This window comes from Amblyomma maculatum, chromosome 5 (genome assembly GCF_055883805.1).
Source record: "Amblyomma maculatum isolate TAMU_Amacu chromosome 5, ASM5588380v1, whole genome shotgun sequence".
NCBI lineage: Eukaryota > Metazoa > Arthropoda > Arachnida > Ixodida > Ixodidae > Amblyomma > Amblyomma maculatum.
This window is the reverse complement of record NC_139348.1, coordinates 37833701-37860154: the sequence shown is the minus strand read 5'-3', so window position 1 is coordinate 37860154 and position 26454 is coordinate 37833701. Positions and strand designations below refer to the sequence as shown.

The 26454-nt window shown below is 46.6% G+C and overlaps 1 protein-coding gene across 1 annotated transcript in view; it reads left to right on the top strand.

Annotated features, from left to right (window-relative positions):
- The window catches only part of LOC146188063 (uncharacterized), a 48735-nt gene extending 29202 nt beyond the window's left edge, over positions 1 to 19533 (top strand). The window contains exon 3 of the mRNA XM_084604989.1: positions 19403 to 19533. Within this exon, the coding sequence (XP_084461115.1) occupies positions 19403 to 19533 (131 nt within the window). The remainder of the gene's footprint in view (positions 1 to 19402) is intronic.
- Positions 19534 to 26454: the final 6921 nt, after the last annotated feature.

Here is a 26454-nt window from a genome sequence, read left to right as displayed (position 1 = left end):
GACGTTGTTCGACACTGCCGAACATTCGAGGCCCTCAAGACGCGCCGCATTACACCGAAGTTTGGGCGGCTGGCAAATGTCACTAACGTGGCCAGCGTCGAAGAATCTCCATCCCAAAGTCTCCTGTGCGCCATTCGTGAAATTGTTAGGGATGAAATTTCACGACGTGAGCTGCTTGCCCGGCCGTTTTGCTTTGCGGATGAGGCATACGCTTTTACAGCCCATGCACGTACGTGCCCACCAACGTCCAGCTATACATCTTGCCAATGATACCGACTTCGCCTTCCGCGAAGACCTGGGCACCCCGCAACCAAGGCCCAACCAGACTTAACGGCAATTCTCTTATCATTAGCGCAGAGACCCTCAATCCTACTCCAACCTTACACCACGCCTACCGCGGGAAAGCTACATGGACCCGGCACCTATAATTGAATAATATTGTATGCTACCTTGCAAGAGAAGAGGGACTAGAGACCAGATTGCCAACCTTCGCTGGATCATGGAAAAAGCAAGAGAGTTCCAGAAACCCATCTACTTCTGCTTTATTGATTATGCGAAAGCGTTTAACTGCGTACATCACAACAGATTGTAGCAAGCTCCCCAAGAGATGGGAGTTCCAATTCACCTCATCTGTCTCCTCAGGAACCTGTATGAAGGGAAAGAGGCCACAGTCAGAACTGGGCATGGTCTTACTGATTGGTTTCCGATTGAGAAAGGAGTGAGGCAAGGCTGCATACTGTCACCCTGCCTATTTAACCTATATGCAGAGTGCATCATGAGGAAGGCCGGTCTGGACGAGTCTTCAGCTGGAGTGAAGATTGCTGGAAAACGTATCAACAACCGTATATATGCGGATGATACCACTTTAATGGCAGAAAGTGAAATGGAACTCAAGAGCCTTCTGATGCTCATAGAAGAAGAGAGTAAGAAGTTTGGGCTTAAACTGAATATTAAAAAGACAAAGATCATGGCGTGTTGCCCTATCAAGTCCTGGAGCATCAAAAGACAAGAAGTGGAAGCTGTGACGGATTTTATCTTCTTGGGCTCCAAGATTACCTCGGAAGGAGACTGCACCCATGAAATTAGGAGACGCCTCTGGGAAAGAGAGCCATGGCTAGTCTTGACCGCATAGTAAAGAGCAGATACATTAGACTGCCAAAAGATGATCTTTCCAGTTGTGATGTATGGATGCGAGAGTTGGACTGTTAAGAAGGCTGACCGCCGAAGAATTGACGCGTTTGAATTGCGGTGCTGGCGGAGACTCTTGAGAGTTCCTTGGACAGCCAGAAGATTAAATCAGTCGATATTGTCGACCATAAATACTGACTGCTCATTAGAGGATGAAATTCTGAATTTAAAGCTCAGCTACTTTGGTCATCTGATGAGAATAGAGGAGTCGCTAGAGAAAGCTTTGATGTTGGGAAAGGTTGAGGGTCACCGGAGAAGGGGTAGGCAGCGAACGCGATGGTTAGATGTCATCCTCGAGGCGCTGTAGATGAAATTATGGAACGTTACGAAGATAGTGAGAGACCGGAAATCGGGGCGTGATATGGTTCATAGGGTCACGACGAGTAGGACACGACTGAACGACCGAACTTAATTGAACATTGCAAGAGTTCAATGAAGCGCCGCTGTTTGATCGGCCTATTCCCGTGTGTTACCGGTGTTGTTTCGTGGGTCCCATTTCCCGCTACTGCAATCGGCGTGCATCGTTCAGGAACCCTTCGACGGCATCGATCCGACGCGCCATCCAGCCCTACATCGACACCTATCGGCCAGAATATCCTCCCCGCAAGGGCTGTTTGAAAGCGAAGGGCTCCGCAGCCATTCTCCAGCGTCTGACCGTAGTGTGACACCACCTCCGTCATTTCGTGTGCGCCGTTCCCCGTCACCACGGCGCCGATCTCCGCCACTTTTGCAGGAAAACTAGCCAGTGCGGCCAATGGAGGTGAGATCGCTGGACAATGTGCGCTGCTGCCTATTATTCCTCCGTCTGTGTACATGTTAAAAAAACAAGGTTAATGTGCTTGTTGACGCTTTGCCTGCGATGTCTTTGGTAGACACTAGTGCTACTGTTTCGCTAATGAGTTTAGATTTTAAGAACCTTTTGAAGAACAAAGTTATGTTTGTTTGGGACAAAACTGGTCATTTTTATGGAATGAGTGGAGAGTTATCGTATCCGGTTGGAGTATGCAGCGTTAAAGTTTCTTTGGGGGCACAGCTTTTCCGGTCAAATTTGCAGTATTGCCCCGATACACAGACGACGTAATCTTGGCAATTGACTTCTTGCGTATGTACGGCGCTACAGTTGATATTCGAACGGCAGCGCTAAGTGTTAACGGTTCCCTTCCCCGTGACCTTTTGGAAGAGACGTCAAATTATGAAGACGTTTTGTGTGTGTGTGATGAAGTTGTCGTAACGCCACATTTTGCAGTGGGCGTTCAGGTGTCATGCCCCCGTGCTATTAACGACTATTTTGAGGTTACTGTGGCGCCTCTTAATTTACAGTGCATAAATAAAAGTGTTAGTGCCGCATTGTTTGTTTTGCGTGAAAGAGGGCCGTACCGGACTGTAGACTATAATTTGCTCACGGGAACCGGTTGTTTTTCCAGCGGGCTCTAAACTAGTTTCATGTAACGCAGCTTTCCCGAATTATGCGACTGTCGTTACTCCTTCCCTTGAAAACCCCGCTAATTCGCCTGTTGACGAGAAGCTTCTTCCGATGATCAGCGCTCACAACGACATATGTTGAAGAACCTCTTGTCCCAGCATGTGTCCGTCTTTGATTTCGCGCAATCCGACGGCTCCCAACTTTTACCGCTGTCGCGCTCACACCACAGAATTGACACAGGATCTGTTCATCCGATCCGCCAAAAACCGTACCGCGTGTCGCCGTCAGAGCGCAAGGTCATCACCGAGCAAGTTAGACATGTTGAACAGGGGCGTAATTCACGAGTCCTCCAGTCCTTGGGCTGCTCCGGTGATATTGGTAAAAAAAAGGACGGAACATGGAGGTTCTGCATCGACTACCGTCGCCTCCAATCCTTCACTAAAAAGGATGTGTATCCTCTTCCGCGCTTCGGCAACGCCTTAGATTGCCTTTCCTCTGCGTGTTATTCCTCTTCGGTTGATTTGCGATAGGGGAATTGGCAGATTTCGATGGACGGCGCTGACAAAGAAAAAAGTGCATTTGTTACGCCGGACGGCCTATTTGAATTTAATGTGATGCCTATGTAATGCGCCGGCCGCATTTGAATGATGTATGGACACAGAACTGCGTGGCCTCAAGTAGAAAATCTGCATGTGCAATTTAGACGATGTTATTTTTGGCCGGACGTTTACTGAACATAACACGCGACTCGCTATTGTTTTAGATTGCCTGCAGAAGGCTGGCCTTGTCCTGAATTCTAAAAAAGTGCCGCTTTGGCGAGCGTCAAGCGCTGGTACTCGGACATCTCGTCTACCGCTATGGAGTTCGGCCAGATCCACAAAAGAGTATAGTAGTTGCAGCATTTCACGACCCCAGACAGAGAACGAGCTTCGCAGTTTTCTAGGGCTGTGCTCCTACTTTCGACGATTCATCCATAGATTTGCCGACGTCGCTTATCCTCTGACGTCCCTTCTACAGAAGGACGTCCCTTTCGACTGGACCTCAGATTGTGACGCGTCTTTCCACCAGCTAAAGTTTCTGCTTATGCCACATCCCATACTACGGCACTTCAACCCCTCTGCTCCGACGGAAGTCCACACTGATGCAAGTGAGATGGGTGTTAGTGCTGTGCTTGTGCAACGTTGGGCAACCAGCAAACGTGTAATTGCGTATGCAAGCCGTTCCCTCAGCAAACCTTAGCGTAACTACACTGTTACGGAGCAGGAGTGCCTCGCTGTAGTTTTCGCTGTTCAGCGGTTTCGGTGCTACTTATATGGACGCCATTTTACAGTTGTGATGGACCATCATGCCCTGTGCTGGCTCGTCAACCTTCGTGATCCATCTGGTCGTCTGGCGCGCTGGACACTTCGCCTGCAGGAGTACGACTTCACTGTTTCGTACAATTGGGGCCGCAAACACGCCGATGCAGACTGTCTTTCACGTCTCCCGCTTCCTATTATCGAATGTGACTCTGCTGACTTCGATCAATACATCTACTCCGTCGTTCCCGAGTTTCCGACACCTAGGCTTTGCGGACTGCGCAAGAGACCGACATAAGCTTCGAGCCACTGTTTGCGGCGGTGCGGGATTCCACATCTCTCAGCCCATTCTGTCTCCGTAATGGCCTTCTGTACAAAAAGGCTTATTCCAGCACCGGCAGGAATTTTCTACTTGTGGTTCCAGAGAATTACCGCTCGTGCATCCTGCGTGCCATGCACGACGACCCCACTTCCGGTAACTTGGGCTCTGCACGGACCCTCCACAGTGCCCGCGACCGGTTGTATTGGCCGAAGATGCGCCAGATAACTGAGCGATATGTGCATTGATATCTGCATTGAGTGCCAACAACACAAACGTCCTACGATCTCGCCACCGGGCCTGCTGCACCCACTGACTTCACCACATGGTGCATTTGAGAAAGTTGGAATCGACCTTATGGGTCCCTTCCCGAAGTTTTCCAATATAAATCGCTGGATCGTCGCTTGTGCCGACTACCTCACCGCTACTGCGAAACCCCGGCTCTTCCTTCAGCCACCGCTCACCACGTGTCCATATTTTTGCTCCATTCCGTTATTTTGCGCCATGGGCCTTCGCGAGTGATCATCAGTGATCGAGGTCGCCAGTTTACGGCAGATGTTGTGGAAGAGCTTCTCGGTTTGTGCTCGTCATATTTTCGGCACTCCACCCCATACCACCCTCAATCCAATGGTTTGACGAAGCTCACCAACAGTACATTCGTCAACATGCTCTCTATGTACCTTGCATCAGAGCACAAGAACTGGGATACAATACTGCCGTTTATAACGTTTGCCTTCAATACTGCAACACATGAAACTACCGGCTACAGCTCCTTTTTTCTTCTCCATGCCCGTGATCCTCGGTATTCCCTCGGCACCATTCTTCCCTATTCCGTCCATGACGAACCGAAACATTTTTCGCGCCAAAGAAGCTCGCCGTCTCGCTTGTTTGCAGGTTCTGGCTTCGCAAGAGCGTTCCAAAGCTAGGTACGACATACAGCATCGCCATGTGCCTTAGTGCGGCTTTGGCGACCTCTCCGGAAACGGAGCCCAGAAAATGTTGGCGCCTTACGCTGGCCCTTACGTTGTCCTCGACCGCGTAAGTGACTTGAATTAGAATATCGCACGCATGACCGCGAGTGGTCGCCGCTCAGCTACAACGAAAGTCGCTCATGTAGCTGAAATGAAGCGGTGCCAATCCCGCGGGAACGACTAACTCCCTCGCCCAGGGGGGCTTCGGTTGTCCCAGGGGAAAATGTAGCAATCCTGAAGAAAAGGGAAAAGATACAAGACAGGGAAACAGATGTTGAGAAAGACGTGGGCTCGCAGCCGTTGATCAGCTTAGTTCTATGCCTCCTCGGCCTGTGCAGCGCTCCGACGTCAAACCCCCGTCGTAACAATATATACAATTTTGAATGCAATGTACATGAAGGTATAGACAGTGTAGAATAATTTGCCAAATAAAAATAGACATAAACATATACAGCATTAGCAAGCACAGTATGTATTGTACAGATGTGTTGCGATGTATACAGCTGTGAGTTGGCGTAAATGTTTGCATTATATTACAGTTACCAAGCTAGGTTAAAAACCACTCCACACACGTCCATCCGACATGTGTGGATGCACATGTATGTTGCGATGTATACAGTAATGAGTTGATTTAAATATTCACATTGTATTACAGGTACCAAGGTGGATTAAAAACTACCCGGACACGTCCATCCGACACGGGAATAAATGGGCAAGAGCATTGGCGAAGGAACTCTCGCTCCCCAAGGTAGAAAGGTTCCTCAGCCAGGAAGCTTACTATCTCCTTTCGCGTACGTGCCAGGACGGGGAAAAGCGCCCGTCGGCGCCGGCTAGATGCGAGAGCCTCACAACGATTGCGCCATGAGGCGAACGCGCCAGCTACAATCAGCCATCGTGCGAAGCAACCGCGAGGACATCTACCATTTATCTGAAATCAATTGATAGAAAGACTCTCTAAACCGGCATGAACTGCTCTCCAAAATACACGAGCAAAGACGTATTGCTGGGCGACGTGACGATTAGATTCTTGAAGAGGACAGTTGGAGCACAGGGATCCGCATAATGACCCATACTTGCAGTCGATCTCTTGTGGGAAACCCCCAACTCCAAGAGCCACATAAAGTCACGTAAATGCCCTTGCAGAAACGATGCTGTGAGGGGTAACCAAGAAATGGAATCCGCCTATCGCCTGCGTTCTGCAGGCAGTAGCGGAAGAAGTTCCCATTGACTCTACTACTCTGTTCGCCGAGATGTCTACATCCGGGCACACATGGTAGGCGTGGGGCCGAAAGGCCATCATACACGAAAAAAAACCGGCATCCGGAAAGCCTGTGGACCTTTGTAGAGTGGTATATCAGGGACAAGCTCCTTAACGCTTTTTCCGAAAGCCGAAAAAATAGTAGTGGAACGCCTGCGCTCAGCATGGCCATTCTAGGGGCCATACCTTATGCTATCGAGTATACAGATTGATGGCGGTGAGGAAGTAGCGATGGGGTCCAGCTGGAGGAAAGGGCCCTCTGATATCAATGTGGACGTGTTGAAACGAACCAGAGGGCTGGGAGAACGCTCCGAGAGGTGAAGTAACATGCCTCGTGACTTTAGCGCGCTGGCATTGAATGCAGGAGCGCGCCTAGGTGCGGCAATACCGCTGCATGGAGGGCCAGATATAGCGATCGGCCACTAGGCTTGTAGAGGCGCGTATACAGGATAGCTGAGATTATTCAGCTGGTTGAAGCGGCCACGGCGATGGTAAAGGGGCACGTAAGGCCTGCTACGTGCTGTTGACATGTCGCAGTAGATAGTCGTTGCCAATCCGAGTATGGGTTATTGTTGCAGCTGTAGTGACGACCACCCTTAAGAAGTTCTTGCAGTTCGACATCTTTAGTCTGATCCTGGGTGAGGACGTCTGCGGTTATCTGCGAAGACTTGAGAGCTGCTACACGGGAAAATGCGTCGGCGACCATGTTGTCCTTCCCGCCGACATGTTAGATGTCGGTGCAATGAACGAGAGCTGGTTGTGCTGGACTTGCGGGAGTTTGTCGCGGCGTTGAGAGAAGGCGTAGGTCAGGGGTTTATGGTCTGTGTAGAAAGTGCAGTGCTGTGCTTCTAGAATGTGGCGAACGTGTTTAGCCGCTTCATATATCGCCAGAAGGTCTCTGTAGTAAGCTGGCGAACTCGACGGGGCGGGGGTCGTGGTTTCGTTCATGAAACTGGCCGCAGAAGGGGTTGTTTTCCGAGCTTGGAGTTTCTTCGAGAAGAACGCTAAGGAATGTTAGCTGTTGTCTACGCGTTGCATAAAGGCGGTGCCAATGGCGAAGTTAAAGGCGTTCGTGAAGAGCCCCAAGGGAGCGTCTGGCACAGGATGGGAGAGAAGTGCAGCGGTGTAGAGAGCATCTTTGCATTCTTCGAAAAGTTGCGTTAAAGCCGGTGTCCACGGGACGGTTTTGTTTCCTCGGAGACTAGACAAGGCATCACGGAGGGGAGCCTGCTAGTCGGCTGCCTGTGGCACGAAACGCCTGTGAAAGTTCAGCGTGCCGAGGAAACAACGAAGGTCTTTAGCTGTGGAAGGTTGGGGGTAATTCTGTCGGCCCGAGATGCGTGAGCCAAAGGTCGAGTTCCCTCAGATGAAACTTCATGACTGAGGAATTTGACAACTGAAGCGCCGACGTGCTCTTTGGGACGTTGACGAGTAGGTCGTTGTCATCGAGGCGTTGGAAAAGCAGACGAACGTGCGTGTGGTGTTCGTCAGCGTTGCGGGAGAAGACCAATAAGTCGTCAAGGTAGACGAAGCAGAAGTCAAGGTGGCGGACGACTTCGTCGATGAAGCGTTGAAAGGTTTGTCCAGCGTTCCTCAGACCAAAGCTCATGAAGGGAAACTCGAGCAAGCCGAAAGGAATAATGATTGCAGTTTTCGGTACGTCGTCCGGGTTGACGGGTATCTGTGTGTAGGCCTTCACCAAGTCTAGCACAGAGAAAACGTGGCAGCCATAAGAGTGATGGGCAAAGTCTTGTATGTGGTGAACGAAGTACCTGTCTGGAATGGTGCGGGCATTGAGGACACGGTAGTCCCCACAGGGTCGCCAGCCTTTGGTCTTCTACAGGACAAGGTGAAGTGGCGAGGCCCATGGACCGTCTGAGCGGAGGCCGATTCCCTCAGGGAGCATGGATTCGAACTGCTTTGGCTATGCGCATGCGATCTGGGGCAAGGTGACTGGCGCGGCAGAAAACCGGAGGGCCTGGGGGGGTCCATATGTAGTGCACAGTGGTATGCTGCACCTCACGTGGCAACCCGCTAGGGCTCATCAAACCGGGAAATTCGACGAGGATGGCGTGGTGTGGTGAATGATTTTCAACACCGAGTACTTTGATACCAGGCTTGTGGGTAGTCGTTCCCTGTTCTGGCAAAGAATGTCCCGTTGTCGTGTCAATGAGACCGTCATGGCGGCAGTCGGGAAGGAGGTTGTAGTGCGCCAAAAATTCTGAACCGATGATTGACTCGATCACGTCAGCGTGTTTACCAAAATAAGGTACACACGGACGGATGGTGGCTGGCGCCGACTCGTCGGTGGCCGCATTAGGGGGGCGGGGGTTCACACAGCCGGCGCCTGGGCGGGAATTCCCGGCTCAATAAGTCAGCCGCTGGCTTCGATAAACCTCTCCACCAATCTGTCCGAACCGATTTCAAGGTTTGTGGCGCTCGCGCCACTCACGTTGCTTGTGCTACCGTCCGCCATCTTACTCTGCGCGATGCATTGTGGGTCGACGCGGTCAGCGGCGCCGATGATGGAATGAAACAGGAGCCATCTTTACACCGGGCCCATCGGGGCGCGCTGGCCGCCGCCGGTTACGTTCTGCGCTGGAACTCGCGGAACTATCGACGGAGTGTTTTCGCCACCGTAACGCAGTGTGTGCTAGCTCATGCGCGCGTGCGTTGCGTCGGACTATATTCGCGCCTTTGCTGATGCCGCTCACGCCACTAGCGAGTGAAGAGAACGTGACTCTACGTTTCGGCTTGGGATGCACGCAACGTGATCCGCTGATAGCGAGCCGGTGTTTCGGCAACCGGAGAGCACCCTCGCTGCCATGCAGGAAGAGGGGGGAGGGGATCGCGCGTAGCAATCAGATAACACGCGCGGTATGCTTCACTTACGAAGAAGGGGACTGAGCTGGGGGAATGAAAGGAGGGCAGGGCTGGTTACGACGCGGACGCCGACGCGAAACCCAAGAACGGGCGCCGAAGATCGGAGCTCTATAATGCGGAGGTGGCGGCTGCCCTTTCTGCAGCGGTGGAAGTCGTTGGCTCCGCGTCTGTATGAAACAAAAAACAGCGTGCTGTCTCACGTGTCCTAGCAGCCGTTTGTAGCTAGAATGCGTTTTCATCTCCGCTTTGGTAACGGTACAAACATCGCGCGTACTGGGCCAGAACAAATGAGTATAATTATTGCAACCATGTATTAAACCATAGCAGAAATAATGCTCGACCCAATGACATTATTCTTCGCAATCAGCGAAATTCACAATCAGCGAAATTATTCTTAGCACTCAGCGCAATAAGCGAAAACATAATAAACTATTATATCAATAGAATTATTCGCGACAACATGGCAAGATGCTTTTGATGAAGCATTAAAAATCAAGATTGAAACTACATTTCACGCAAATCTGTCGGAAGTCGAGGTTAGATGTGGCGCTCTGCGCTCTGCATATTGCAAAATGTAATAAAATTGGCATTTGTTGCCAGTCTCTTGTGCTTTGGGGCTGGAACGCGTTGCCATCGTAGCATCAGTAGTTGTACGTAACTCCATAGTTTACTGCAAAGCACCGCGCTTACAGCTCGGAAGCAAATGGGCACGAATATATGAAGAGAGTATTAAAGCGTAGTGTAAATGCACACTCTGGCTGTATTACTCTTGTGTGTTTTGAAATTTATCGCCTTCACTTCTAGAATGAGAGAGCGACGAAAGTGTGTTACGAATATTGTACTATATAACATCAGGTGTAATGTGACCTTGTGCTACGTGGCACCTCTTGTCCAAATGACAAAATTTTTTTGCAAGTTCTATGCTTCCTTTATCAGTGACAGAGTTTACAAATGACGTCACGCAAACTCATTGCTGTTGAGAGTCGCCGGGGCATAACTCAGATCTTTTTTTTATTCTGCGATGCGCTTGCTAGCTATCAAAATATTTGTTTCGGGGAAAAATTTTCGATTGCAAAGCCTTTGTTCACCTTGGAATTCTAGGCTGAAGAATCTTCAAAAAAGTGGTCGTTCAGTAACCTTCTTTAAGCTCCAAAAATGACTAGTCAAATAAGACTGCTATCGATACAAGCATTGTTCATCAGCAATGAAAGGTTGCTCTCGATGCCACCATTATTAAGGTAGCGCTTAATATTTCACTATCACCAGCAAGTGCAAACAATGCGGCTTCAAGAGCTATGGCTTCCTCTTGAAACGCAGTGTCGTCACAGCTTTCATAAAAGGGGTTCTCTGTTTGGCGGGTAGATGGCGGCCTTTTCTTGCATTTCTTTTCCCCATCGATATGCTTTTTCTTTACTTCCTTCCTTAGACCTCCTCCTCTTGATGATGTTTTCTTGTCACGCCATTCATCCGCTGTTTGCTTTTTTTCCTCTCTTTTATTTGTTGAGTTTTCTCCTACGCTCCTTTCGTCACCTCGTCCATTACTTCTTTTTTTTTTCTTCTTCACATGTGCGGCATTTGTTTTGGCTTCCTCGCCTGCACTGACCAACAGGTTTTCCGCCCGTTCAAATCTTTATTGTCCTGAACCTTGTGTGCCACTCCGTACTTGTTTTTGGTTCTGGTTGTATCTATATAATGGCTCTTAACTCAACTTTTGAGCCACATGCTTTACATGATTTCAATTTGCTAAGGACCTGTTCTTCGTTTGGATCTGCTTATGTTGCTAGAAAAAATACCAGCTTAACTGTTTGCAACGAGGTACCGTTTGCGTAGCTCTGAAATGAAAGGGAGTGAAATTCCAAATCTATAACTTGAGAATAGCGTTACTTCAGCATCCCAAATAAGAAAAAAATCATTTTTTCGTGTCTTATATCCCGCATTTAGTGTCACGACCTCTCGCAGCAGTTTGGACTTGAAGCGCCTTCTTATCTCATCCTGAGTACAAACACTGCGAGTACTACGGAACAACAAATGCCTGGGTACGAATATATATCAAGCCAGTATCCAAGATCAGCATAAATGCGCACTTCTATAATATTATTCATGGTTGTCAGCGAAACCAAAGAAATATATAGGAACATATATAATAAACTCTGTCATCAATAAAGGAATGGGTTGCCTGAACTTGCAAGATTTCTTTTGATACACCCAATAAAACATGCGAGTAAAACATGAACTAAATAATAGTAAATTTTTGCAGGAGGTTCTGTTTAGCTGCGACACCCGATACATTGCAAAAAAAAAATTAAAAAGAAAATACGGTATCTGTTGTCTTTTACCAGCGCGCACTTCGCGAGGCAGCAGAAAGAAACACAACCCACGCTTTTTTTCCCTCTCTCTGTGCTCGCGCATCGCCGTCTGCATGAGAGCCCGCGAGGGCCGCGCGGCCGCTCCGCCGGAGCTCGCTAGGTAGCGACAAGCAAGCCGTGATGTGGAGTCACGTGAGAGAAGCGAGCGCGCTCACTGGTCCGTCTTTCGTGGGGCGGAGGCCGTCGCTTACCGGACGGCGGCATCGTAGAGCAAAACCCCACGGCGCCGGCCACCCAATTTCGGGGAGTACTGGCACCGTTAACTCTCCTCCTCTGCCAAATGCCGGCGCGACGGAGGCGGCGGAGGAGGGAAAAACCGGCTGTGAGATTGAACCCTAAGACGGAACACCATAACGAAGATGCTATCCCACGAACGTCATAATCAATGCCAAGAATGCGGATTATGTCGCTGTGTGTTATTTGTAGGACACCATCGAGGCGTGCTTCTGGCCTGCCAATTAAAAGGTATTTAATTTTTCCAAATTCAGAGCACCCCCAGACACTTTACCGTATCTGTCAAAAAGATTAAGGCAGCGCTGCAGGCTTGCTCTATCACACAGATACAAAATAATGTCATCTGCGTAAGTAGCCGCACGCAGCGTATGACACCCTGGGAGAGGGTCTGTAATTATCGCCCTCAAATAAGGCTCTAAGCTGAGAGCAAACAAAAGAGGCGAGAGAGGACAACCTTGCCGGACACCGCGGGTCACAGGGAAAGGGCACTTTCCCACCTATCCATCGCCAGTGTGCTTTCAGAGGGTAATGCCAACCCGCTCTGTGTACGATGCGGATCTTCGTAGCCCTGTATAGCAGCTCCTGAGACAAGCGACGACGTGGTGCATGACCCTCTACCAAGCTGTGCATGCGCCAAATAGATTTGAGCATGTCCCATTCATTCTCAGCGCTTTCGGAAATCGATACGCGTAAAGCTCGCGACAAGCTCTCACGCGAACACGAATCGTGTAGTACGCGCATATCAAAACGCCACGGACGAAATGAGCCAGTGCTAGGAAAGGAAAGGCTGAGCATGACTGGCCGGTGGTCAGAAATATGAATGCAAGTCTCAAGGTGACAACATCCACAGCCAACACATACGTAGAAAGGGACAGCGGCACATATGCGCGGTCTAGCCTGTTCGCAGATGAACCGCGACGCCATGCCCAGCATAATCACGACCCATGCACGAGCTCGTGCGCATCAAGAATGCAAAGTGCTGAACCAGGCGCTGCAGTTCATTTACGTTCCAAGCCGTTCGCCCTCGCCCAGGCCATGAACATGTACGTACGAGTCTATAAAACAATTAAAATTGTCCACTGTTAATACATGGCGGCCATCTAAAGAATTAACGAGCACTGCAGAATCTGCATTGGAGTAATGCTAAAGCACGGATGCTGCTTTTTGTTGCTTGTGGTTGCTTCTAGTTGCTTAATTCACTTCTTGTTAACCCATTTTAGCCTTTGGTACTTTGAAATTGCACGCAAAACCTTTCCTGTGCCCTTTTTCGGCTCTACTTCCGGGTGCGTGACGTCACATTATTGACGTCACCCAAAATGATTGACTTAACTATTTTAGTCTTTGTTACTTTTAAATTGCGCGCCAATCCTTTCCTATGCCCTTTTCTGGCGTGACTTCAGGTTGCGTGACATCAGCTTAGTTGAGCTGTGGTCGTCAACGGCCGCGGCGTACCCGCCGCCGCCGCGTCCGTTAGAAGCAGAAATGTAGACACGGCTGAAGAAGTGGCAATAGCGCTCGCTTGCGTTGGAACGGAAGCCAGCATAGTTATTAGTGACAGCAAAACAGCTGTCTGGAACTTTGGAAAAGGGAGGGTCTCGAAGGAGGCGGCCAAAATTTTAGAGAAAGGAAAACTTGAAAGAAGGATTCGAATTATTTGGACCCCCGCGCACGAGCCCGTCCCCGGCAACGAGGCGGCGCACGAGCTAGCCTGAGCTCTCTACTTCCGGGCAGCCGTAGAGCCGCCTGGTTGCGATGGGATGAACGAGAGGCTGCCAACTTATAAGGAAATTTTAGAACACTACAGACTTAGCAGAAGGTCCCTGCCACCACCGGACCGAACGCTAACAAGGAGGCCGTCGCTTGGCGGCGCCTGCAAACTGCGAATTTCCCAAGTCCCGTCTGGCTTTTCCACACGCAAGTGGAGGAAAAGGCGGACGCTAAATGCGAAACCTGCGAAGAAAAGGGTACTTTGGATCACATAATTTGGCAATGCCTTGATTCCCCTGGCGCAAAGGAAAATATAAATAGTAGAGAAGCCTGGGAACTGCTACTACGGAGCGAGTCCCCCGTCAACCAGCAGCAAGCTATCCGCCTGGCGGCTGAAGCCGCGAAAAAACACTGTCGCTTCGCCTGTCTTTAGTCGCGGAGGCCCCGGTCTCCATCCCATAGGCCTGCGTGCCGGGGGCGGGGAGTAGGGGGCCTCCTACATCGGTGGAAAAATAGAGTTCATAACAAGAACAACAACTGATTTAATTAATTATTTAGTATTTCATACATCTTGACGTCACTCGAATTTACCGACTTATATATTTTAGTATTTATTGCATTCAAATGTGGCGCCAAGTCGTTGGCTCACGGTAGACAAGCGGAATTATGAAAAGCGTTTCACTATTCGGGGCGGCACAGTGGTAAAGCGCTGGAGTTCGATTTCTGGTGGTGACATTTTTTAATGAGGAGGAGTCGGACACCTCTTAAACGTTGCTAGGCAACACTGGCAGCTGGCCTTGGCTGTGACGTCACGCGCATGCGCAGATCTAGGCTATGTGAAACAAAGCGAAGCAACGGTCTGACGCGGGTAATGAAGCTTTCGCTTCAAAAGAAAACATCCAACCCTTTAAAGAAGTTATTAGGCTAGCGTCCGCTGGAGCATAAATACACAAGATGCGCAAACTCACAGCCGAAAATAAGTAATCGAACGCTAGCATAAGCCCAAACCGGTCGTATGTGAAGTGATGATCGCGCAAAAGGGATCTGTTCAGCACCACAATTTCTACGCCACTCGAGCGTGAAGTGGCGAACGAAAAGAAGCCCTCCAAATGAAAATCGCGCTTTAAGGCCAATACATAGAAAGAGTAGCAATATTTGTTTTCTGAAGACATTACGAAGCCCAAAACATATACAATGCTCACTACAAGTGCTTTGTTGTTATTGCGGCTGTAGGAAAAAGGAAAAGAAAATGCACGGGCCTGCTACTAGCTCTGTAGCTGAGCCACCTCCACTGCCTCGTGCAGAAAGAAAAGAAAATAGAGAAGAAAGAAAAGGAAGTGGGAAGAAAGAAGCGCGCCGCAACAACAGCCGTCGTCCACCACCGAAACGGTGGCGGGTGCAATGACGGCCTACAACAAATAAAAATTCTGTGGCAGGCTAGCCCCCGCCGCAAGCGGCGGTGACCTGTGTTTAAAAAACGTTTTATTAGACATCAGGTATTCACATTAGATATTCACATGAGCGGGGACAAATGACCAAAACAGGAATTGCACATGAATAACAACAAAGGAAAGTGCGCATAAAATACATCCTAAAGAGCAAATACATCATAGATCAGTATTTACATACAGAATACAGTTTGGCAGGTCGTGATGATGATATGTACAATTTTGAATGGCAATGTACATGAAGGTATAGACCGTGTAGAAAATGTGCTAAATAAAGTAAATATAAACATATACAGCAATCGCATGCACAGTATGTATTGAACATGTGGGTAGCAATGTGAACACATTTTGAGTGGACATATATATTTGCATTATATTGCAGGTACCAAGGTGTGTTAAAAACCCCTCAGCACACGTCCATTCTACATGTGCGGATGCACATGTGTGTTGCAATGTATACAGGAGTGAGTTGACATAAATATTTACATTATATTACAGGTTCCAAGGTGGGTTAACAACCACCTGAGCACGTCCATCTGATACGGAAACAAAAAGGCAAGACCATTGGCGAAGGAACTCTCGTTCACCAAGGTAGAAAAGTTTCTCAGCCAGGAAGATTACGACCTCCTTTCGTTGACGCGCCAGGACAGAGAAAAGCGCTCGTCTGCGCCGGCTCGATGCGACAGCCTCACAACGATTGCGCCATAACGCGAACGCGCCAGCTATAATCAGCAATCGTGCAAAGCGAGTGCGAGGACATCTCCCATTTATCTGAAATATTTGAATACCTAGACTTCTGAAACCGGCATGAACTGCCCTCCAAAAAACACGAGCAACGACGCATTGCTGGGCCATTTCACGATTGGATTCCTGAAGTGGGCAGTTGGGGCACTACGCGGTCCGCACAATGCCCCATCGCTGCAGCCGATCTCGTGTAGGCAAAGCCGCCACTCCAAATCCACATAAAGTGATGTAAATGCCCTGGCAGAAACGACGCTGTGAGTGGTAACCAAGAAATGGAATCCGCCCTTCGCTTTGGTTCCGCAGGCACTAGCGGAAGTAGTAACGTTCCCATTGACTCCACTACACTGTTCGCCGAGACGTCTAAGTCAGGGCTCACATGGCGGAGGTGGCGATGAAATGCTACCATACACGAATAAAAAACAGGCATCCGGAAAGCCTGAGATCGCCTATTGAGTGGTATGTCAGGGACAAGCTCCCTCACATTAGTGCCTAAAAAATAGATGGCAAGCACCCGTGCTGGGCACTCATCACCCTGCAGCAAACGAAGAAGAAAGCGTAGAGCCAGCAGCCGACAGCAGACTGACAAAGAATGGAAGGCAAACCCACCCTTCGAACGTGGCTGGGCAAGTGCCGCACGGAATAATAGTTCCGTGCGACCTGCCCCAAAAAAATGAACTTACAAGAGGCTGAAGGCAACGCAAAATTCTGAGAAGTGGATACGTCACATGTGCGAGGTACCATATTCGCCCGCAGAAAACAGTGTGGACAAGGTAGCGTTTCTCAAACATAGGTAGTTCAAAGGCGCTGGCTGTAGTCACCTTGCTGCGCACCTCGTTTAAGACTGAAGTCCAGCCGGAGCTGCTATCCCACGTGCCTCATAATCAATGCCAAGTATGCGGATGGTATCGCTGTGCATAATTGGTAGGGCACCATTAAGGCGCGCTTCTGGCCTACCAAATAAAAGATATTTACTTTTTTCAAACTTGCGAGCAGCTCCACCACACCTTGCCGTATCTGTAAAAAAAGATGAAGGCGCCTAGAGTCCGCCTAGGCGCAACTTTCTTAAACACGTTTACTAAAGAGAATGGTGTACCCCTGGGGTGCATCCTCAGTACAACCCTCTTTGTAGTTAAAATGAACTCGATAGCATAAGGGCATCCCGGAATCCATAATGTACTCAGTATACTTAGATAACCTGCAAATAGCATGCACCTCTTCCAATATATCTACTTGTGAACGACAGATACAAATTACAGTAAATAAACTGACTGCCTGTGCCGATAAAAATGGATTTAGATTTTCTGCTCACAAAACGCGTTTTTTCTCTTTGAGACGAGGCCTAAAGGCTGACCCCACACTACATCTTAACCAAACTGCACTACCACTCAAACAAGAGCACAAATATTTAGGCATGACTTTTGATAAAAAAACTAACATTTTTACCGCACACAAACAGCCTAAAGAAAAAAGCGTCCGAGGCCCTCAATGTCCTAAAGCTACTATCACGCAAACTTAGGGGTTCTGACAGGACATGCTTATTACATATCTTTCGTTCTTTCATTCGTTCCAAATTAGACTATGGGTCACTAGTATATGGCTAAGATCGTCCTACGTAAAACGACGAGTTCCAGTACATAATCTTGGTTGACGGTTATCTTGCGATGCTTATAGAACATCCCCAATAGCCAGCCTCTATGTGGAAACTAAAGAACCTCCCTTAGAAGATCGAAGAATGGCACTTACTTGTACATATATGTCCTTCAAATCCGCTCTCAGCCTAAACGCTTCTGTCACTCAATAGTCACAAATGCCCACCCAAGACTCTCTTTGGCAACAAGCCCCGTGCAATAAATTCACCTCTCCTGCCAGGATCTGGACATAAATAATAAAAGTTCAGCTATTGTCCCAAGGCGTGAACCACTACCCCCATGATACACCTTCCCCAATGTTTGTGCCCTCACACTAGCAAAATTTCAGTAAACGCAGACACCACATGAACTCGTAATACAGGAATGCCTGGACATAGAGGGAAAATATGGCAACTGCACCGCATTTTATACAGAAGGATCAAAAACCAATGTTGCAAGTGCAATAGTGCACGATGAAAGAGAGAAATCAATACGACTCCCGCAGTGCACATCTGTTTTTACAGCAGAATGTTATGCCGTTTGGGTCGCTGTGGACAAAATAAGGAGTGAAAACATCAAAAATAGCATTATCTACACTCATTCATTAAGCGTCCTCAATGCATTCAGCTTTAAGAATACAGTTTAACCATTTTTTTGTAGCATAATACACAACATAGTACCGATAACATCTCGAAAACATAATATAAAATTCTGCGGGGTCCCCAGTCATGTTGGGATAAGGGGTAGTGAGAGAGCATTTACATGCGCTGCCGAAGCCAAATCCATGAAAATAAAACATGACAGCACACCTCACCGCGATTGCATAAAGTTGGTACACAGCAAACTAAGAGCGAGGTGTCAAGCTGCTTGGGAAAATGAAAAAAAAAAAACAAAAACAAAACAAGCTACATTCTATAAAGCCCTTTATATGGGGACTGAAAATCGTGCCGACATCAGGAACGTTTTATTGAAGGTATTTTATGTCATTTACGCATAGGGCACACTCACATCCTACATACTTTTCCTGACAAAAAAAAAAAGACAAACCAGTTTGTGAAATGTGCGCTGATGAGCTCACAATCAATCACATTTTAATCTCATGCCCGCGACTTGAAGATCTTACGAAAATGTATTTTAATGTACTTTATAATGAACACATTCTATTTCATCCTGCACTGCTTTTAAGTGAAAAAGCAATAATCGATTTTTCTCTTGTTTGTATATTTCTTAAGGAGGCCAATGTTTTAAATCAAGTATAAGTATCACGACTCGAGGCCCTTCCCATTACAAATCATCTAACCTAGTGTCTGGCGCATCATAGCTTAAAGTTGCTTTGGCGCCATGAAACCCGATATAACTAACTATATGATCGTATATTTCCCTTACAGCTGTGAGGTGCAACATACATATATCTCAGCGTGTTCGAATATGCAAACATTCTGTATTTAACAACCGCATGAGACCTCCGCGCTGCGAATGAAAAATGGGCAAGAGCCTTGCCAAATTGCTTGTAGCATCTTTTTTGTTATTATCCTTGCATTTCTTTTGTAGATTGCGGAAGAATGCTGAATTAAGATTTTGAAATATTGCAAATACCTCGCGGGAACTGCAAGGCTTCCCTGCACCGACCTTGCTTCCATCAATTGCAATCCCTTCGTGCTGGGCTTGCAGTTGGACCCTTGCCTTTTGCGTTGTTTGCTAAAGTGTGCCTACTATGCTCCAGAGTCAAGGCAGCAAGGTCGAGCCCCTCTCGAAGGAGCCGGAATGGCGTGACGTCCGGCGGCCCTGGCAGTCTCCGCTTCTTTGACATGTGCGTAGGTGGTGCGGCTGCTCATCTTTAAAAGGCAGGAGCCCGAAGCGTGCGAAGGATTATGGGAAATATTTATGCAGGCTAGAGCGACGGTCATTGAAACGCCGTCGCACCTTCTCGTGTAGTACCAGTGACGCTGGGAGTCAAACGTGAAGGCTGCAGCGTCGCGTCAGTCATGAAGTTGCTGTCGTTCGTCCTAGTGTGCGGTCTCAACTGCCTGGCCCTGGCCAACGCCGACGGCGATTCCGGTGAGTAACTGTTACGAGAAAAGTTGGCCGAATGCAGTTTATATTAAGGCGTTAGTGATAAAGGGGTGGTTACTCAGAAGATCCGGCGTTGCCGTTGGTTTCAGCTTTACGTAGTGAGTGACAAATTCATGGGAATTTCGCTGGAAGGTGGTAGCTGGCAGCTGGTGCGGCAGGGCAATAAGTCTTCGATCGTTTGTGCGACTTTTCAGAAAGTTGGGAGGAGCTGCCAACTCTGGTTGCCTATTTGAGGTGGGAAGGCGGAATAAGAATCCAGTGCTCTCGGATGCCGACTGAGCCACGCCACTCCTAGGCTCAGATATATGTTAATACGTGTTGTTCTTTATATTTTATGCCCAGTGTAATTTTGTCGTTTTCGAGAAGCGGAAAATGAAAGTATCAAAGATTTAAAAACAAAAACACACAAATGCAGAACCCAACAATACAGCGCTACTCAAGTCAAGAAAAAGAAATGTGGAAGCCTATGACATAGCTTATGCGGAAGTATGTGTAGCATGATGGAAAGATGACAGATCGTCCATAAGTGCAATGGAGAGTATTGCAAGAAAAAAGAGGCACAAAACCAGGTCGATGGACGAGATTAGGAAGTTACAATGGTAAATAAGCGGCAGCTGACGTAAGAGGGATTAAATGAAGCGATATGACCGTCCTACACGCGTGCCCTGCCGTAAGGAAAGTTAATCTAATGATGATGACTGCAGGCGAAGAGTTGATTTTTTTTAATTCGTCTAAAGTACCTAGGTGCCTGCAAAACCATGCTAGCAGGAAGACCCATTGAAAAACATGCGGTTCTAAACGAATTTAACCACATATCATAGTTGCACCCCTAATGCGTTTGGAGCTACTAAAAAAAACAAAACGAAAATTTACCGATATTTATAACGTGCAAGTTTTGGACCAACGCGAGAATGCTATACAAAGCGTGGAAAATTAATAGAAAAAAGAACTGTGTCCTGATAACAATACACCACCATTTGATCAATTGTGGTTTTTGACAGAAAACTCTTTTTAGGTCCTCATGTAATCTCTATCGAAGACCAAATGAACAGTGTTTGAACGTGCTTCGCAGGCTTGCAGGTTCGCTTTGAAGTTGTTATTCGTCATCTCTGGTCACAGGTCCTAATGTACTAATATATAAAAAAATAGTTGTGCTTTAACTCTCGTTAACCCTAGTTTAATTGCGATAACAAGGGCGGAAGCTTCTTTTGTCAGTACATTATTCCCCTACCACGCCCTATCAGTGTAAAGTACTACATTATTGGGGACACTTCAGCTCATCCTTTAAGAGTATGACGCAAGAGCGTAAATTAGCTGTCTTCTTCTTCTTCTTCTTCTTCTTCTTCTTCTCCTTCTCCTCCTCCTCCTCGGCTGTTCAAGGTAAAGCGTAGCTTCCGCCGGGGATACGCGATGGCTCGAAACCTGGCGCAGTATCATGCTATCGCAATAAAACTTTGCGTACTCCGCGCCGATTCGTCACAGTCTGTCGCGAGCCTCAGAGAAACGCCTGCAAGAACTAGTAGCTAAGGGTCTCCACGTGTGTTTCGGAGTTCCTCAAGGAACTTCCAGCGCTCTGGCAACTGCTGAGGCAAGGAAGCCTCCGTTTGAACTGTTGCGAACAACAGAGACCTGCATGCATCACATCTACCGTCTGATATACCAACACCAAATACACCCATTAGCTTCTGCGCTTCATGGACGAGTTAGAAGTCATATAAATCATGTTTGAATAACACCGCCAGCTTCTTCCGAGTTCTGAATTTTGGAAAGGAGATACTGAAAATCCCCCATAACTTTTAGTTACCCTTGCATAGAGTTGTGCGTCGGATGGATAATTAAATAACGAAGCATGACATGATATGTTTGCTGCTCAGCAGTCAGCCCTTTACCAGATACACATGCGGCATCCCGGCTATATTCATTTGTGTGCTCACAGTTCCAGTCTTAAAAATTCATCAGCGTCCGCGCTACTGTGAATCCGCACCTGAATGAACGATGGTCGTGTAAGCTTGCTCACGCGACAGAATAAACGACTGCTGGGATTTATGATAATTATTTGTCCCTCCACATCAGACTGGTGCGTGAACAGCGTGTGTGGGTAATCTTTAGCGACTCTTAGTCTGCACAGAAATCTCTTTACAGCACCAGTTCAATACTAGGGGAGGCTATAGATTGGAATACGAAGTTTTTAAACAATTTTTCAATGCTACAAAAAGCAGCGTATTATAGTTCTCCAATGAATACCCGGACATGGCATTATTCCTGAAAACACTGAGCAGGATGCGGTGGCTAGGCAAGTACATTCCAGTACCCTCACTTCTGGCCTTCCGTTCCGGAGAGGCGCATTGCGGCGCTTATTAAATAAAGCCCATATGTGTAATAAAATGAAGGAAAAGAGATTGTTTGAGCCAAAGCATAAAACTTCTGCTCAAAATTTCAAGGATCCGCTGCTGCGGTTTAATATTCCGACATTTATCAGCAGATGTTTAGAAAGACTCTTCAGCGTTTTCGTTTGGGAACGGTTTACACGAAGTTCTTTCTTCGCAAAATCGGCCGCGTAGACAGCTCGCGGTCTCTCTTTCGTTCTCTGTTTGTGTCTGTGGTCATGAAAATGAGGATGTGGCTCATCTATTATTGAATTGAAATAAAACTTTAGGTTGCGATTAAAGAGAGACTTGAACACTCTTGGAAAAATACGTATAAGGCTACAAAAGGTATTAGGTCCATGGCCGACGACGTATGCAGTGCAGAAGCGAGCGGTTGTGGCGTTTACATCATTCTTTGAGGACAGTGGCAACCTTGGGAATTTAGTAGATCTGGCCTAGTCAATGTTAGAGCTCCTATTTTTGCTGTGCTATTTACCATGCTGTGTATACAGACTGGGCTGGGTAGCAGCAAAGCTAAAAGCATGCTTGATAACCCGTTCTCCTTTGTGATCCAGATCTGTTATCTGCAGATTGCTTTGCCTATGTGCTTGAAATATCTTATTACTTGTGCTCTTTGTGCTCTGGCTTATCTGTTGGTTTGCGGTGATGTAGAAGCTAATCCCGGTCGTACGGCTGAGGAATTGCTCAGTGAGCTCCTGAACGATCCAAAAACAATGCAGGAAATACTTAATACTATTGAAACAAAACTGGAAGGGTTAGAGGAGTCAGCAGCAAAAGTTAAGGAATTTGGAATCAAGATCGATAGTCTGGAACAAACCGTCATGCGCAAGTAAAAGAAACTTACGGACTTAGAAAAGAGAGGAAGGCGCAATAATCCTATCGTATTCGATGTCAAAGAGGAAATGAATGAAAAAACAGAGTCAATTGCAAAAGCTATAGTTGAAGAAATGTTTGAGGGAACACTAGGCGTTCATGTATCGTCAGTTGAATGCATTCATAGGATGAGACGTAAACAACAGGACAAATCGCGCCCTGTAATGATCAAGTTTATTAACCACGGCGAAAACTAAAAGTCTTTTGAAACTGCTCCAAGCTAAAAGGAAAATCTATCTCTGTCTGGGAAGACTATTCATTAGCAACTAGACAAATTAGGAAGCACCTCAATAACAGTGCTGCTCAACAAAAGCTAACGGGTAGCAAATTCAAGCTTCTTTGTCACAAGATGAAAATAGATGATGAAGTGTTTGAATTGGACAGCATGCACAACAAAAGGATTCCTGTAGCTGGTCCGAAACAGCCGGAATGAACTAATAGCAAAACAGCAAGAACTTTTCGGTGTCTTAACGTTAACGGCCGCAGTGTAATAAACAAAATGGCCGATTTGGAAGGCATCATTATTGATCATGCACCACACATACTGGTAATCACAGAAACATTGTTAAACCCTAGTATTAGCGACTCTGAAATAAGCCCGCCTGGTTACATCATATATTGGAATGAGAGAGACAGCCGCGGTGGTGTCGTAGCAGTCTTATTTCAAGAGTAATTGCGGGTGACAAAATTTCTAGATATTGCCGAAACAGAATCTGTTATCATCAAGGTATACCTGGAAGAAATTAACATAGTGATAGGAGGCTTCTATCGACAACCACGCACCGATAACACGTTTTTAGGACATTTTAATAAATTTTGTGTTCGTACAGAAACCATTCATATAGCATACTGCTTACTGGTGATTTCAACATGCCGTGCCATCCATTGCCTGGAGTGATGACTTTCCAAGTGCTCTGTCCCTAACCGCCGAACCTCTGGTTGATCTCATCATATTTCATGACCTGATTGCTAAAGCATCCCACCCATATTCATTTCAGCTCGTCATTTGTACTAGACCTGTTTCTTGTCGCCAGAGCAATTCTTCATTGAAACCCTGAAATTCATATTTTTGAAGGCATTTCGGATCATAAAATAGTATAGTTTTCAATGCAGGTCAATACTCCTTCACGACAAAAAACGCAAGAACGCGTTTTTCCTATGTTTTCTCGCGCATGTGACGTTGATATCATAGATAATAAATAGCTCATTTACCGCTTTTGTTTTCCTTTGTAATTCAAACCAGAGTTCTGTCGATCAGCTATGACCTTTTTCCAAGGATTTGGTGTTGAAATGCATAAACGACTTCGTGCCCTTTCAGCGAAAGATAGTGCGCAATACCAGCCCTCGGAATAATAAAAAAATCGTCCAGCTTGGCCGAAAGTTGAAAAATGGAAGAAAGCGACATAAGCGGCACCCATCCGCGTTCAACACAATGAAAATGGGTGATCTGCGCGCACTGCTTAAAGATAGCATCAAGAAGGCGAAAGCTCATTATCAAAATGTGTCTCTGAAAAATTTTCTGTGTTCGTCCCAAGGAAAGTTTTGGCGCCACATTGCACCAAAAAGGAAATCCTTGCAAAGCTTGTGCTTGAACAACGTCGTCACAACGGACAAATCTGAGATTGCAAATGCTCTCAAAACTTATTTTTACTCTGTTTTTACACCTGATGACGGTTTAAGACCCCATTTCAACCTCTCTGATGAAGTCCCAGCTTTTGGTGGCGTATACGCTAAAGAGGAATGTGTACGTTAGCTATTACTGAACTTACACGCTAAGAAGCCGTCTGGTGTAGATGGAATACCGAACTGTTTTCTAGTAAGGTATGCCGAAGAGTGTGTAAAATGCCTAACCGCCAATTTCAACAAATCTTTGACATATGCGCCAAACTTCCAGCTGACTAAACGTTTGCCCAAATCACCCTTGCTCCAAAAACTTCTGACAAGTCGCAACCCACATCCTTTAGGCCCATTTCACTGCTGTGCACTTGTGCGAAAACCTTGCAGCATACCATATCCAAAAATATCTCTGTTTTTCTTAACAACCACAAAAACATTGATAACTGCCAGCACGGTTTTCGTAAAGGTCTATCCACTGTAACTCAGCTACTTGAAACAATTCACGACCTCGCTGCAGCCTTAAATAATCATAATCATATTGACATTATTGTTCACACTTCGAAAAAGCTTGCGATCGCGTATCTCATGGTAAACTACTATTGAAGCTAAAATTTGTACTGAAAAATAATATCTCGCGGCATGGATAGAAGCTTACCTGTCTGATCGTCATCATAATGTGTCCTCTAGACCTGTTTTAGTTGAGTCAGGAATCCCTCAGGGATCAGGACTTGGACCACTCTTCCTTTTGATTTTCATTAAGACATTGCTTGAAAAATCCCTGTGAAAATCAACTTTTCGCAGATGACTGTGTGATTTACCATGAAATTTGTAATTTTGAATATCAGGTAAATTTAAACACATCTCTGGCCAAAATACAAGAATGGTGCACTACGTGACAAATGGCTATAAATCACGAAGAACAGTCGCAATGACAGTCACTCGCAAAAAACCTTTGCACTTTACATATTGTCTTAGAAACCATGCTTTAGCTACAGTATGAAGTTATAAATATCTTGGAAAAATAATCACAAGCGACTGCAGATGGAACGAACACGTAGGATACGTTGAAAAAGGCAATGAAATTGCTCGGTGATCTGAGAAGACCAATGGCAAACACGTTATATAAAACTTTGGCTTACAAAACGTACATCAGACCGATATTGGTATACGTTGCCGCTATTTGGGACCCCTACACAAGAACGTACATCATTAAACTGGAAAAAACACAACGTAATTCAGTAAGATTCATGTATAACGCAAATAACTGGCGCATATCTCAAACTCAACTCTTACTAGATGCCAACTTGGAAAGTCTGGCCTCAAGACGTTACTGGGAAAGAATGAAGCTTTTTTACTTGCTTTATCATGGCCAGTTAGGAATTGATAAAACGTTATAGATTGAAACCGCTAACGCAAGCACAACACGTTCCTATCACCCTAAAGAGGCTAAAGACTACTCCTGTAAAACCAACATTTTTAAAGGACTATTCTTTCTTAGAACAACTCGCCAGGGGAATACCCTATCTGCTGATGTTGTCCAACGCACAAGTGCATCTTCATTCTGTCATGCGCTCTCCTGAATACTTGAACACATTAGCTGCATTGTACTCAAGTCGTGACGTCGGGTTGAATAGCTTTTTTTTTTTTTGCTTTTTTGCAACACGTTTCGCTTTACATTTTCTTTTTTTAATTTACAGCTTGCTAGTCTAACGTAGGCTTGTATTTATGACAATTAGTTATGGTTTCGTGTATACATGTTGTTTTTCTCTTCTCCGATATTATGTCTGCATTGTATGCCTGCTCCTGCCTAAAGCCTGAGACTCAGGCTGGCAGTATGTTTCTAAATAAAAAAAAGCTTATATTTCTTATTTTGTCCTTGTTTATTCTTATCTCTAATGTATATTGTAATATGTACTGTTATGTACAGAGTTACGCGTTCAAGCACAACTACACACATATTTGATATGTTGTGCAGTGTTTCTGTTTACGTAACCATATGTCTTAGTTTATAGGTCAAGTTACGTTGAGCTTTATATC